The sequence below is a fragment of the Quercus robur genome, chromosome 6 (genome assembly GCF_932294415.1).
Source record: "Quercus robur chromosome 6, dhQueRobu3.1, whole genome shotgun sequence".
NCBI classification, from domain to species: domain Eukaryota; kingdom Viridiplantae; phylum Streptophyta; class Magnoliopsida; order Fagales; family Fagaceae; genus Quercus; species Quercus robur.
The window spans coordinates 15,125,902-15,140,602 of record NC_065539.1 but is presented as its reverse complement, the minus strand read 5'-3'; the positions used below and the strand labels follow the sequence as shown (position 1 = coordinate 15,140,602).

At 33.3% G+C, this 14,701-nt stretch overlaps 1 protein-coding gene and 1 non-coding gene across 2 annotated transcripts; one reads left to right on the top strand and one right to left on the bottom strand.

The window, feature by feature from the left end:
• The first annotated feature begins 4,258 nt into the window (after window positions 1–4,258).
• TRNAY-GUA (transfer RNA tyrosine (anticodon GUA)) lies at window positions 4,259–4,351 on the top strand. Its single transcript has 2 exons — window positions 4,259–4,295; window positions 4,316–4,351. It is a non-coding gene; the product is annotated as a tRNA-Tyr (tRNA).
• A 2,217-nt stretch (window positions 4,352–6,568) lies between these two features.
• Window positions 6,569–14,497, bottom strand: LOC126732946 (DEAD-box ATP-dependent RNA helicase 16). Its single transcript, XM_050436029.1, has 15 exons — window positions 14,190–14,497; window positions 13,586–13,744; window positions 13,412–13,501; window positions 13,095–13,223; window positions 12,600–12,700; window positions 12,062–12,176; window positions 10,826–10,957; window positions 10,290–10,355; window positions 9,926–10,105; window positions 8,945–9,040; window positions 8,464–8,601; window positions 7,718–7,800; window positions 7,379–7,416; window positions 7,069–7,283; window positions 6,569–6,848 (listed from the first exon to the last, which is right to left on the bottom strand). The coding sequence occupies exons 1-15, from the start codon at window positions 14,373–14,375 to the stop codon at window positions 6,759–6,761; spliced, it is 1,818 nt and encodes a 605-aa protein (XP_050291986.1). The 5' UTR covers window positions 14,376–14,497; the 3' UTR covers window positions 6,569–6,758.
• Between the last annotated feature and the right edge of the window lie 204 nt (window positions 14,498–14,701).

The following is a 14,701-nucleotide window of genomic DNA, read 5'->3' as shown; positions in this document are numbered from 1 at the left end:
ATACCCTGTAGATTAAAAAAAAAAAATCAAAATTTAGTTTTGGCCCACATTCAAAATAGTTTTAAGAAATTATAATTCATAAATACTAATAATCATACCTGCTTGAATATTGTCTCTATAGGGGCAAGGGGCCCAAAAATATATGTTGGGCCTTGGGCTTGGCTGAGGAGGCTCAGTGGTCCGAGACCAGATCAACAGTAAGGAAGATGTAAAACTTTGAACTTCACGAGCAAGCTATGACTGTGAAAGATGAGGGAAGTATACCGAGGAGGAGTATCTCCTCAACCAATGAAGTGGAGGCCAGAAAGTGTGTTCTGTCGTCCAAGGTGACGTTCCAGGAAATTCTATTGATGAGGATAAGCTTTGTGAACGTACAGGACAAATCGGAGCTAGGAAATATTTAAGGGAAAGCTGCTACCACCGCATTAAACTCTATAACCAACTCTCTGGCCACATTAATAAGAAAGTAATATCTGAACAATAGTTTTCAGCCTTACAGCTACTCTCCCAAGACTTCAGGAAGATGCTGATGTGGCAGGGATCAACATCAACAATCTAACCTACACATGGAGGGCAGAGATGAAAGCAAAGGGATAGTATGAAATAGGGAGAAGGCAATGAGAGAAGAGAGGGAGAAATGAAGAGAAAAACACTGTAGCAATCAAGAATTGAACTTGTAATCAAACAAAAGAAGAAATATATAAGAATTGATTTCCTCAGATTGAGCCGAGGACGATTCTCTTTAGATTAAACCAGTCTATCTTCATTTTCTTGTAATTTGGATCCACTTTACTTGTTGTCTGGCTCATTAAAGCCCAGTTTTCCAACCCACTCTCTAGAAATTAATTGTATTGGGCTCTTTGGGCCTAAGTTCATACATCCTTTGGGCTTGGGAGCCAAATTGTGTCCTTACAATCTCCATTCTAATGCAATTACTCCCTCTCATATTGAGTGCAAAGAGCTTTTGTGGACAATATTTAGATGGCCAGGAAAAAGGAAAATCATGCCATTAAAGTAACCGTAACCCATTAGGGAAATATTTAAACTCTTCACAAATGTGTACAGTTTTAACTAAAAGAAATTTAAGATTTTTCATCCTTTCAAAAGGTTCATCCTGCAATTTCACGATTACCGATTCAGGTGAGTGTAATATCATTGCTTGAATTTTATCAGACCCCTAATTGAACAAAGAATAAAACAAATAAGTTCAATTATATAATTTTTTAAAAAGCTTAAAATTTTTGAAATTTTAAACAAAAAAATATTTGGAAAAAGGAAAAGTGAAGTAAAAGAACTTGTACCATATTTCTTGGTTAGCACTTCATAAGCATCCTCATAACACCATATCCTGCTACGATTTTCAGGTTGTTCAAATTCTTGTTGAATGATTTCCTTGCCCACTTGTTGTAACAAGTCATGCATCAACAATATGCCATATTGATTAACAGTTATGAGACATTTATTGATAAGTTTGCAAATACCATCACAAGGATATAAATTACAAGTTTCTAGTATATTTGTAACATAATCCTTCTTAAATCCCTTGAAAAAGCAAGCAACATTGAGAAAAATATCCTTTTCAGTTCTTTCCAATCCATCGTAACTTATTTTGAGCTTTTCTTGAAGAATGTTTTTGTACTTTTCTAATGCATTTTTCCATTCATGTATACTTTTTCCAAACAAATTAGAACCTATTATTTTTAGTGCTAATGGAAGACCATTGGCATAATGTATAATTTGCTTTGCAACTTTGAATAGTCTTCCCCTAGTTTTATTCATTTGGAAGGTGTGCAAGTTGAAGAGTTCATGAGCTTCACATTGATTCAATTCCTTAACCTCATAAACTAGATGATCTTTTCCAAAAGTGGTTACCACTATTTTGTCCCTCATTGTTATAATAATTCTACTTCCTGAACTAAACAATCACATCTTCCAAGCAAATTTTCTATCTAGTTCCATTCATCCACGTCATCAAGAATTAAAAGAAGCCTTATGTGGCAAAGCCTATCTGTTATCAGTTCAATTCCTTTGGGAACATTGTCCACCTTTAAGTATGTGTCTTGTAGTTGGATTATGCCATTCGTTGTCCCTAACTTTTCTCTAACATTCACTAGAAAGCAGCTCCAAATAAAATGATCAAAAATTCTATTATAAATAGGTTTTGCAATTGTAGTTTTACCTACTCCCCCAAGACCATGAATCCCTAGCATGCGAACACCATTTGACTTTGTCTCCAAAAGCAATTATATCTCCTCCACTTGAGAATCTATTCCAACTGAATATTTAGCGACAACTAGTTGTGTCCGATTCTATGTGGCACTTGATATCTCTTTTATAATTCTTTTGATAAATCGAGTTTCGGATTCAAAGCAATTGCCAAGCACAAAAGCATAAGAAGCATTTGATGTGTTAGACTAGACGAAAATGGATACTATATAATATATATAATACTGGAAAAGTTTGATTTTTGATTAACCTTGTAGAATTTTTTCCACATACGCTTACGAGTTAAGCTAATTTAACTAGTCATGCTAATTTTTTCACAGGGAGACATCTATCATCATGAGAGCATGGTGAAGGCAATCAAGCAAGTTGATATAGTGATCTCAGCAGTTGGATCAAAACAGATAGCTGATCAGGTGAAGATTATTGCTGCTATCAAAGAAGCCGGAAATATCAAGGCAAGGCACACATCTTTTACTGAATACGTAACATTATCTCGCAGTTCTTTTATATCACTACAAAAAAACGGACCTCCGGCCGCGTTTTTAAAACGCGGCTACATGACAAAAAACCGTGGCTATAGCCTATAGCCACGTTTTTTTAGGCCACGGCTCCTAATGTGGCCTAAAACCCGTGACTATAGGACTGATGGTCCTATGGCCGCACTTTTTAACCGCGGCCCAAGCCCGGGTCCTATAGCCCCGTTTAAAACGCGGCCTAAGACCGTACCCTTAGGCCGCGTTTTAAACGCGGCCTAAGCCTTTCAACCTTAGGCCGCGTTTAAAAAGTGCGGCCATACGTCCCATTGTGATGGCCTGTTACACTCATTTAAGCCGCGTTTTAACCTTAGGCCTAAGGTTCAACCTTAGGCCGCGTTATATAATACTAATTAAATTAAGACTAATTTGATGTAAATACAGAAATGGATGAATAATACTAGCTAAACTAAGGTTAATTTCAAATAGAAAATTAAATATTATAGTTGAATCAAAAGGAATTTACTTTAACTTGGATATATGACTATATATAGTTAAGTACAGTTGTAATCTAAATTTTAATTTAATATATTCTTTTTAAGAGAAAGAGATAGAGAGATATTATTTGGTGTGTGGCTTAGTAGGAGATTAGTCATCATTGGTGATTTATCACATTTGCAGCATTTTATTTGAAACATCTTAGGGTTTCAATTGGGTTAAATTTTTATTGGTCTCCTATTTTAAAAGCCTTGTTAAAAATGAAAAAGAAAAATACTAAAAATACTACAAAATGTTCACAATAAATGTGATTATGACTGTAATTGATGAATTTCAACAACTTAATTTATTTGTGTTTGAATTACTTTTTTATGTGATTGGTGATATGTCAGTTAAATCTATAATAAAATTTGTGGTATTTTTAGCATCATTCTTAAAAAAAAGTACCAATTATTTAAAAAATGTTATATTTTTATAAAATTTTGGGCCTTTTACTAAGAGAGATGGGGCCTTTTTTTTAGTAGGGAAATTTTTTATTTGTTGTGGGGCCTTAGGCCTAGACCTTGAGCCAGCACTGATACAAAAAATGTTTCTCTCTAAGCTAGTTTAAAAAGAAATCCTTTGAACTCCGCCGATAATTTTTAGTTGATGTAAATTTTGAAAATCTAACCGTTGGATTATAGATTTTTATTATATCATTCATGTTTGCAAAATTTCAAGAATATCAAAAATCATTAGTTATGTTATTAATAAAATGTTTAAATTTTAAACTTTTGTGATCTAAAATTATGCATGAAAAATAAATTTACTGATCGAATAGTAAATAACAAATAGAAGTCTATAATAAAATATTTTTGTGCTTTTCTATATGTGCACATTTTAAGTTATGTCCTTAATAGAAGTCTATAATAAATTTTTTTTTTTTTAAGTACTCGTACGTACTGTGAGTTATAAGCTAGATGCAAACGTTCTTCACCAAATAAAGTTCTCTTAGGTATTTGGTAAATTGATGAAGTTTATTCTTATCGATTTATAAAAAGGTAGGAAAATCTATGTACAAGCCGACCTTAGCTCAGTTGGTAGAGCGGAGGACTGTAGTAGGTAACACCTGTCAGATAATCCTTAGGTCGCTGGTTCGAATCCGGCAGGTCGGACTTTTTTTGTTTTTTCCTTCATTTTCTAAAACACGGATAGAAACAAAATTACTTTCAAGCTTTCCAAGGATAGGAATTTTAGCAAACACAAAAATCCAATGTTAAGAGTTCTTTTTTTTTTTTCCCCAACTTCTTTTCAAGGCAGACAATTCAACTTCTACTCAGAATGAGAACTTGTAGGTATTCAAGGGCCATTTCTAATATAATAAAGATTTTCATTAATAATTAAATTTTCTGTAATTGATAATTAAATTTTTTTTATAACACATTTCATATAGTTCACACATCACATAAGGTCATAGAGTTATCAATTTATAGTATGTGTAGTTGATAAAGTATAATAAACAATATAATTCTATTAAAAAATAGTATATAAATTTTGTTTAGGCTTACCAATTTTAACAAGAAAACGCGTGAGCATTGAGAAAAATTTAGTATATTAAACAGATAGTGCGGAAGAAGATAGTGTCAGTTAGAAATATGATAAATGAGTGAAGAAGAAATATTGTGGGTTTGAATTTTGAGGGATTTAACATTATTATAATTTATCCTTATGCATTCCACACCATTGGGATGGGGAAGAGGGGGAACAAATAAAGGAGAAGTTTTTTCAGGCGGTATAATTAGTTGTGTGGGTTTTTTATTTTTTATTTTTTTAATAGAATGTGAGATAGTTTATATATATATATAGAATATGGGGTAGGTTTTTTTTTTTTTTTTTTTTTTGTATCTATCTACTTGTTTTTTAGGGAAAATCTATCTATACTATCTAGTGAGGAGTTTTTACCTTATAGGTTTTTTGTTTTTAATTTTTGCCTATTTAGTATCTACTTTTATATATATATATATATATATATATAAGAAAGATGTGTGGTCTATTTAGTATCTACTATCTAGTATTTACGGTTGTAACCTCATTTTTTATGTTTTAAGAATAATGATAAGTTAATTAAATTAAGGGTATTTTTGGAAGTAAAAAGGGTAATATTTAACTTTTTAAATCCTCTTAATATATAAAGATTAATATATTTCCATTTTTTTATTAAAAAAATTACAAAGTATATGACTTTTCCAATTGGATTGACAATTTGATATAATTAGTATGCAAAAATTTTAAAGAGGGCGTCCTTTCTCATTTTTTTTTTTTAAGAGAGTTTCAACCTATGGCGTCTACTTCTGATGATAGTTCTTTATCATCAAACTAAGACACCAATCAGTTTTTGGTGTAAGTGGAGATTGAACCCCAAATCTCTTATTCAACTATCAAAGATTTTACTAGTTAAACTAACTGAAACCCACATTTCTCACATTATTTGTCAACATACAACTATTATAACTATTATATGTAACAAACTATAAGTTGTGGGTTCTTGTGAAAGTGAAAGTCAACCAGTCGCAATCTATTATATAAAATAGTTATAGAAAATGATTTGGTAAATGTTGTGGCCCTAAAATAACTTATCAGTACAAGTTGGGTTAGGTTGTAAACCAGTTTACTAAATGGGTTGGATATGCATGTTACATTGTTACCCACTTACTTATGCCAAAATGAGTATTTACTCCTAATTTGAAAATTATGTAGCAAATTACCCCTGTTTTGAAACTATTTAGCAAAATGTTCCTATTTTTTGGAACTTAATTTTGTTAAAATCAAGTTACAGGTAAAATTCGACATTAGCAATATAAAATCCTATGCATATTTTACCACTTCAATTTTTTTGAAAATTTAAGTGAAACTCGACATTGCTAATGTCAAGTTCTATTTAAAAATACACAGAGAACTCGATTTTGAGAATATCAAGTTTTATAGAGGACTCGATTTTGTTAAAATCGAGTTCTAAAACAGAGATATTTTGCTAAATAATCTCAAAACATGAGTATTTTACTACATAGTTTTCAAGTCAAGAGTGAATACCCATTTCCTCCCTCCCCTCAAACCAAACCAACCCAGTATGCCAGAATCATTGATGTTTGTAAAAAGATCCCATATATTTGGTTTGGCACATTTCAAACCCAAACGTGACCAATAATTTGACCTATTAGGGAGTCCTACTTTTGCTTATCTGATTCCTTCTTTTTTTTCTTTTTCTTTTTTTTGTTGGAGAAGAGGCAAGAAGACTTGTCTGATTTTAAGCATAAGCAAAACCAACATCATGCAACAAACAATTATAGAGTTTTTGGTATTTCGCATTAAAAAGCATCAACACACCATGCAACTTGTTTGAGCCAGACTAGAATAAAGAATAAATTAGAATTATACAAGGAATTTTTGTAAAACATACGACTTCTGGATATAGTCATTTGAAAGGAAACTGCAATTTAACACATAATTTAATACAAAATTGTGGGGCTTTGATTGCTAACCCCAGGTTATGTATGGATCTAAAGCCGCAGCTAAACATATAAATCAAATAGATTTTTTCTTTTTGTGTTTATGGCTGTCATCACCATCTTTGCCCTCACTCTTAATCCCACCTTTACGATCTCTTTTTGGTGCCTGAGACAAAATTAATGCAAATCCTTTAGCAACTATTTCCACAATGCCCATCCATATAGTAACTTTTGGTAGTACTAATTAATTACCATACCTAGCTAAAATAAATTTAAAAAATTTGGCAAGATATCATTCTTGATTTCTTAGTATTACTGTCAATAGTTAATCAAATATTAAAATTGGCATAAGCTAGGTATCAACTAAGTAAAAGAAGTGAAAATACCTCAGCAGAGAATGTCTTGAGAGGGTCTTTACTTTTTCTGAATTTTTTCCTAGATCCCTCACGACGCATAGATTTGTTATTTCCCATTGCAGCCCTAGAAAGCTTAACAAGTTTGCTGGCTTCTTGGGTTTTTGGGTCCAATAGGTAGTCAGGCACATCACGTAGGTGAGGAGCAGGGGGCTTCTTACTGAGAGCTTTGTCATGTTTCAATAGATCTGCTCAAAATTGAATTTGAATTCTTGAAATTTAGTCACGCAAACGGGAAATATTAAATAAGCAATGTAGACATCCAACCAATAACTTTCATTACCTAAGTCCCTTGGATTAACTTCAAAATGAGCTTTTAATCTAAAAACACAGAAGCAGATCATCAGAAAGAAAATCAGAATAATATATGTGAAAAAAGAGGTTAATGTACAATTAAGACAAGGCTTGAAAGCTTGAACAAAAGATACAAGTTAAACTACTGTGCCATCATAAAAACCAGAAATATTTGAAGAACAAAGATTGAAGTCAGATGCAAGATACAAGCCTCACGGTTGTCAAAGACTAGATTTGATTATTTTAACATGTAGAATTATTTAGCAAAAAGATTTGGTGAAAGCAGAAATCCTAGTCTCAAGAAGAGCAATAATTGGTATGTACTCACTTTTCCGAGTTAAGAATTTCCTTCTTCAAATCCTGAAATCTTGCCTCCTTCACAGCAACTTTTGTCACACTCTTTGCAATGTCCTGTAAAAGTCACCATTTCCAATCAATCATTTTTGTTTTCCTTTAGCAACCATTTAGCCAAATTTGCCACACATTCCCTAACTCCCTCCCATTGGATAAGGAATTTTTAAAAATTAAATAAATAAAAAAATACACTCATCTACAAGAGTATGACTAGAATCTCTACATACTTCCTCCACAAGGAATAGAACATCAAGTTATCCATGGAACTGTCCCAAAACACACACACTCACAGAAAAGAAATACAACCAGAAAACTATGCTTGTTCGCAGAATTCGTAAAAAGAAAAACAAAAGAGAAAACAATGTCCATGACAGTAGAAGATGAGCTAGCAACTCAATTTTCATGTGCAGAACAAGTAACCGCCTACAACAGGGTATATTTACTGTCTCTTTCATTAGAAAAGCATCATTATTGTCCATTTCTCATGATCTTTTTTTTTTTTTTTTTTGGTGTGGGTGGGGAGGGGGGGGGAGCAAAGAAAAATTCCAAAGTTGAAATTGGTGCTGCAAAATTTATCATGTCAAGACTGGAAAGCTAATATTGCTACAAAAAATGTATATACTAAAAAACAGATTAAGGCATTAAGCATTTTTGTAAGACTGTCAACCAAGTATTTTTATTAAATAATCTGTGAGAAAGAAAAAATAGTTGAACAATCACCTCAGCTCGGTATCGTAAAGATTCCACTGCATTTTTTGAGAGTAAAGAAAATGGAGAAATTAAGTTTGAGTCTTTGTTTTCATCATCTCCCAAAACAGATTTTATTTCTTCAAAAATTTCCATCTCATCTGGAGAAACCTGTAAAAAGAACAAATATTAGAACTACTGAGGCACAGGCACTGTTACCAACAAAGAGATTCTAATCTAATCATCTTCATCTCCAGTGGGAGTAACAGAAGATGGCCTCAGGTTCAATAGCAAACCCTCACAACTTGGTTGTGGTTGTACCTTAGGTGTTCAAGCTTCACATTACCAACCTAGAAGACTAGAACACCATCCCTAATTTACATATACTTTGAGGGGGGGCGGGGGAATGTCATGCATGATCCAATTATCAAGTATACGTAATATGATCATACAAGGAGACAGATAGTAATTATGCTTGGAATATCCTGCATGAAATTGCTTGATAAAAACTCACAAGAGAGACAGAAGCACCAGTACTATATGCTCTTCCAGTGCGTCCAATTCGATGAACATATCCAGCAGCACTTTCAGGCATTTCAAAATTTATAACCTGATAAAAGAAGATAAAGAAGAAAAAGAAAAATGAGGCAGTGCCAGTGTTGATAAATGGCATACTAATTAACCTTCAAAAAGAATGGCATACTAACCAAACACAACATCTCCCAAGTAAATAATCTTTTTGTAACGAAAGGTAATTTTATTCAAAGAATTTCCCAAGTGAATCATAAGAGGATACAACAAGAAGGAACAGCTTAAGCACAATTAGAAACAACAAACACCATACCCAATAGAAAAGCAAGCAAAAACATAAAACAAGGACCTTTGTATATTAAACCTCAAAAGTTCATAACAACATCCATTCTCAAGCTGAGGTAATTGAATAATCAGACCTCCTTTCTGCCAGATTATTCAGAAGGATACAAATTGGTTATATGATTTCGAGAAAAATGGACAGGAGGGCTAACCATGAGTTAGGAACAGAAAGCCTCTGGGTATTTCATAATACTTAATGGGGATGGTAAAATTTCATATGCTTGCAACTCCAATTCAACAAATATAACCACTCCAAGGGTAACTCATTTGAAGTATGAAACTTACTAGGACTCATTAATAAAAGAATGTGCCAATATGATTTTTCTTTTTTTAAATACATAACTTCAAACTAGTTTAATATCTGGTTTCATGTGCTTTGATTTTTTAAAGAAGCATATCTCACCACAGATATTCATATATTTTACATGTAGAGTTGTAGACAAAATCAAAGCCTTAATAGTGTTTAGAGTTGCAAGAGAACATTAAATTAAGCTCACAGGTATGAAATCCCATAAACTGCAAGGTCCAATCTCAATTACAAAATTACAGCCAGAATAACGACAGCAATAAAACACCAAGACTTCAGATAAACATGCATACATGCAACAAATCATTCACATACCGTGTGTACATTTTTGAAATCAATACCCCTCACTACTCCAAATTCTGAGTCCAATTTTTGCTTGGCATGCTTTCTAGACTTTCTTCGTTCAGCATTACCCTCCCTATTGGTTTCTTCCTTCTCTTTTGTTTGGCTATCATCAGTTGCAATTAAATAATCAAAAAGCCCAGCATTGAATTCCTGATTACAAAGCCAGCAAAATTCAATAATTTTTTAGTAATTATAATCATTAAACCCATCACCAAGGATAACGTAAACCATCATTCTCAAATTGATTGCTAGGCTAGTGATAACCTAGAAGCAGTACCATAATTTTTTTTTTTTTAATTACGATGTTGCATTATAAATGAGTATAAAAGCAGACCTCAAGAATATGGAGACGAGAATTTTGTGGCAACTCAGCATTTAAAACAGCAGACTTGATTCCAAACTGTAGCAAAAAATATAAATGGGTTACGGAAGGCAAGAATTGAAACACAGAAAAAGACTGAGGTTTGACATACTGATAGCTAAAATAGAACATGTAAGTATTAGCGGATCAACTTGAAGGGGAAGCAAAATCAGTCAGATCTCTCTTCCAAAATTTTTTTTTTGGTGCAGATATAAACAGTGAGAAAAGTGCAGCAAACAAAACAAAGTGAGCAACAGCATTTTAGACAGTAAATTATTGAAAAGAGAAATAAATAAACATTAAGATAAAATCATTATTAGCCAAGACTGAATAAATTCTAGGTATTAGAGGGTCCACTCTTCCAGACAATATCTAACATCTAAGACAGAAACAGCTGCCTGTGTGTGAGAAGGTAAGTATTTTCTTGAGAAATAAAGGGGAGGGGAGGGGAGGGGAGGGGAGGGGGAACATATAATAATTAAAGGATGTATCAAAAGGAGTCTGCATACCTTTTCCAGAAATAATTTTAATCTATAACCCATGTCAATGGTATTAGTGAATACTAGAACTTTCTTTTGAACCAAATCCAACTTCAAGAGGGAAAGGATGTAAAGTAATTTATCACGATCACTGCACGATATCTAGAAACATAAGAAAGAATGACATCAAACTCATTACTCAAAACATAACTTCATTAATGAACATAACACAAATCCAGATAGATCAATGAAGCAACCAAGAAGTAATATACGCACAATGTCATGTTAAAAGTTAAGACAGCAAATTCACCTTGAAATTTAAAAAAATGAGGCATAATGATAAAAATAACAATAATAACGACAATAATGATGACAACTTCTTTCCTTTCTATTAGTTATACATGCACCCAGTGGTATTGAACCCATGCCCTTACTCTTTGGAATGTTCTTAAGGAGGCAAGTGTGTCGTTTAGAACTCATTGATAACATAAAAAAAAATAAAAAGAGGGAAATGACAAGTTATGCATCCATTTACTATATATGACCAGACAAATTAGTTTTCAATGAGGAATTTCATGATTGGATGGTCACACAGTCAGTCAGTCATGGCTGACTGAAATAATCTTGCCTGCAATCTCTCAATTGTGTTAAGAAAACTGGGGTTTTTTTTTTTTTTTTTTTGGGGGGGGGGGGGGGGGTGGGGGGGACAAGAGGGCAGCAGTCCTAAAATATGTTAATTATGGCTGGATCACCAAAAGAAAACTACCCCAACATGCATCTATGCCAATGTGCTGAGTAATGCAATAAAAGTTAGCAAATGATAAAACGCCTCCCTGTTGTCAGGATCATTTATTAGTAAACCCCCTTGACTTTTTGAATGTGACTAAACTGCAACATCATGTTTTCCATCCAAATTGATGGAAAATGATTCAAATAAAATGACAAAAACACCCATAACATAAAGAAATGGGTATATTGGTCATTCATTTAATCATTTTCGATCAACTTGGATGAAAAACATGATGTTGCAATTTAGTCCAAGGTACAAGGAGGTAAAGTGTAACATTTGAAAAGTCAGAAGGGTAATAGTCCTAACTACAAGAAGGTATTTTTTTCATTTACCCTAAAAGTTATATTAAGTGTTCCCCTTATTCATACAAATGATATGATTCTAATGTGGGACAAATAGATAAATGGCTAGAGGAAATTATAAGAAAGGCTTGATAGTTTTCATAATTTTCATACATTGGGCACAGAAAATCTTACCCAAAATTGCTGAACATTTTTGGGAATAACCTCATCCTTAATATTTCCCACTTCTGGCAAAGTCAAAATGAAGGGGTTGTGTAAAATCAGCTTCTTCAGTTTCTCAACATCAGCACTGCCAAATATCAGAAAAACCAAAAAAGATAGCATAAGGAACAACTAATACTCAGCATCAACCCCACAAAGGTTTCCTCTTAGAATCATTAGTGGAAGGCAGTCTCAAGACCTATTGTTTTATCTTTTTATTTGCTCATAAATATGCTGCCCCAAAGGCATCTGACTAAGATTTTCTTTTTCTTTTTTTCTTTTGTGTGTATTGAAGGGAGTATAATACTATTATCTGCTTAAGAATGAGAACGATGTAAAAGGATACATAAATAAAACCCTGAAGTCAACTCACTGGAACACCACCCATGAGTGGTCAGGGAGGAAGGTAGTGGCAAGAAACAATGTGCTATAATAAACACAAACTACCTTTCATCACCAAAATAATTGAGGTCACACTAGTATATATAAAAATAAAATAAAAAATAAAAACCTTGATGTAGCAGACATAAGAAGGCATTGACAGCGTCTAGGGATGTGAGCTGTAAAGGCTTTTATATCATCTTCATAGCCATATGACAACAGAAGATCTGCCTGAAAATAAAAATAAGTTAATCAACTCCCCACAAGATAATACTAAGATATTGTGTCTCAATGGTCAAGAGAGAATGTCAATTAACAAAAGACTCTGATCATCTACAGAGTCAATTTTGAAAGTCATAGCATGTTAAAGCCAGTTGAAAGAACTATTTAATGGATGTTTCAAGTTCCAATTACTAAAAATCTATAGAAGCAAGAAAATATTTGTCATTTACATTCTTAACTGAGACATAAATTCTGCAAACAGAATTAGTTAAGCTGCAGTAAGTTGTGTAAGATGCACAGGATTACACACTAATAGGTAGGTTGTTAAAATTGAAATTACATGCCATGAAATTAAATCAAAGCTCAAGAAATAAAACTTCATAATAAATTTCAGTGTTCTTACCTCATCAAGTACAAGAATTTCAAGTGAGCTATTGATGGATGCAGATTGAAGTACATCAGCTGAAAAGCATTTTGGTATACAAGCAGGGGTACAAACCAGAATATTAGGAGGTCCTACTAATGCAGCCCGCTGCAATCAGTATTTAAAATCAGAAAAGAGTCAGCAAGGTAAGAATTAGCAAAACATCTTGGTATTGTATGGCCTAAAATAACAAATGGTAACGAGATAGGCATGTATGAGGGTGCATCCTTGTGGAAGTATGTGTACATGTACTTATACTTTTTCAGAAATAAAAGTAAATGGAGGATTGAACAAACCAAATCAGAAGCAGTCATACTGCTCGTCAACTGTACAACTTTCAATTGAACTCTACATAATTCAATGAGAGATGAAACCTCTGTATAAACCTGGCAATACATGATACATTTTAGTTCACTGAAGAAACAATAAGGGAAATCATTACAAATCAAACTGGAGATAATTAATTGTACCTGCTGAGACAGCTCTCGAGTTGGGACAAGAACAAATGCACTTGGAGCAAGCTTGTTCTTTGAAACAGAATCAGTAAACAGCTTCTGAAGCAACGGAAGGAGGTATGCAAAGGTCTTCCCGGAACCAGTCTTTGCACGAGCAACCACATCCTTACCTTCCTAAAAGCACGACAAAATACAACAATCAACCAATGCCCAAAAAAAAAAAACAATGATAATTGACATTTGACCCACCATTTGGTTCCCAAGCAAGAGCAACAAACAAAAACAAAAATCAAATTTTGACACTGATATACCCTTCACCAATAAAAAAAAATTTAAATTTGAATGCACCATTTAACTATTTAGGATTCAAAACTTTAGGAATGTTATTCATTTTTCTTTTCTTTTCTTTTTCACCCAGTTTTCTCAACAGCTCAACAGAGGGTCATGTTATCACTATCAGCTATGACAGCTAAGAATAAACTAGAAAGCTAAAGTATTTGTTAAAAAAAAGTCTGGTAAATTCAAAACTTTCCCAAAATTTTCTGAGCAGCCAAACAGAGTATAGACGAATTTAAAGAACAAGAAAGCATAGAAATTTAAGAATTAATAAAATACTCACTAATATTAGAGGAATAGCGACTTGCTGAATCGGCGTGGGCTTATCAATCCCCTTCTTGATTAGGGCACGAATAAGACGAGGGTCCAATCCTAACTCTTCGAAGCTTTTCTCTTCTTCTTCTTCTTTTTCTTCTTCTTCTTCCTTGCTCTCAATCACCTTTGCTGGTTTTTCCATTGTTTCAGCCATTGAAGTCCCACTTTTTGGCTGTCTCAAAATGTTGATTTCTCTTTGTGATCGATAAACCCAAAATTAGGGTTTAGGGGTCAAAGGGGATCCACGTATCGGGTGGGTCGGGTTTTCTAGTTTGAGAAATTTGGTGTGGGTTTAAGAATCCCACTCAGTTAATAGGATCCAATCTGTGCAGCCCAAAAGGTCCATTAACTGAACTGTACCATTTTGCTTTTGAGTTGAGAGGTATATATATATCTATTGAGAATTGCACTGGTCTGGGTTTAAGAATCCATTTTGCTTTTGAGTTGGGCTAGCAATTTTTTTTTCAGTTGGGCTAGCAG